Source organism: Charadrius vociferus, unplaced genomic scaffold (genome assembly GCF_000708025.1).
Source record: "Charadrius vociferus isolate BGI_N301 unplaced genomic scaffold, ASM70802v2 scaffold3453, whole genome shotgun sequence".
Lineage (NCBI taxonomy): Eukaryota > Metazoa > Chordata > Aves > Charadriiformes > Charadriidae > Charadrius > Charadrius vociferus.
Window position 1 is genome coordinate 1,482 of NW_009647800.1, and position 835 is coordinate 2,316.

The 835-nt window shown below is 59.2% G+C and overlaps 1 protein-coding gene across 1 annotated transcript in view; it reads right to left on the reverse strand.

Moving 5' to 3' along the window:
• The window catches only part of EIF4B (eukaryotic translation initiation factor 4B), a gene marked incomplete at both ends in the record, with an annotated part of 8,176 nt that overhangs the window by 1,434 nt on the left and 5,907 nt on the right, over window positions 1-835 (reverse strand). Inside the window, one exon of the mRNA XM_009882417.1 lies at window positions 474-592. Within this exon, the coding sequence (XP_009880719.1) occupies window positions 474-592 (119 nt within the window). The remainder of the gene's footprint in view (window positions 1-473; window positions 593-835) is intronic.

Sequence of the window (835 nt, forward strand, 5' to 3'; positions counted from 1 at the left end):
TCACCCACCCCTCCCAGTTTGGTATCATCAGCGAACTTGCTGAGGATCCGCTCTGTCCCCTCCTCCAGGTCATTGATGAATATATTGAACAAAATTGGACCGAGTATCGACCCCTGGGGGACACCGCTGGCTACAGGTCTCCAACTCGACTTCGTGCCACTGATCACAACCCTCCGAGTCCTGTCACACCGCCAGCTCTCAGTCCACCTCACCGTCACCTCATCCAACCCGCACTGCCTCAGCTTCCTAACGAGGATGTTACGGGAGATGGCGTCAAAAGCCTCGCTGAAGTCAAGGTAGATGACATCTATGGCTCTCCCCTCATCCAGCCAACCACTTACATCATCATAGAAGGCCATCAAATTGGTCAAACGTGATTTACCCTTGGTAAACCCGTGCTGACCGCTTCCAATAACTCCCCGTTCCTCAATGTGTTTGGAGAGGACATCCAGAAAGAGTCGCTCCATACTTACTCCTGCCCGTGGGGCCAGTGCCCACAGAGGTGCCGGGGGGACCGGAGTTGCCGGTCTGGGAGGACTCGCTCCCCGTCCGCGATCGCTCCTGGTTCTCCTCGCTTCGCCAGCTGGGATGCCTGTGCCGGAAAGGAAAAAAAGAAAAAAAAAAAAATACTGATGGGGGGTCACAGCGTGGGGAGGGAGGGGGATGGAGTGGGTTTAGAGCACCCCGAGGGGCGTTTTCGGCACGGCTGAGGGGGGAAAGGGGGTCCCCAGAGGTGTGACTGCGCTCCTCAGGCTGCCCAAGGGACCACAGCGCTGCCTCGGGGGGGGGGGGGGAGCGGGGGGGGGGGGCCCTCAGCTTTGGGGGAGGCCCCCCT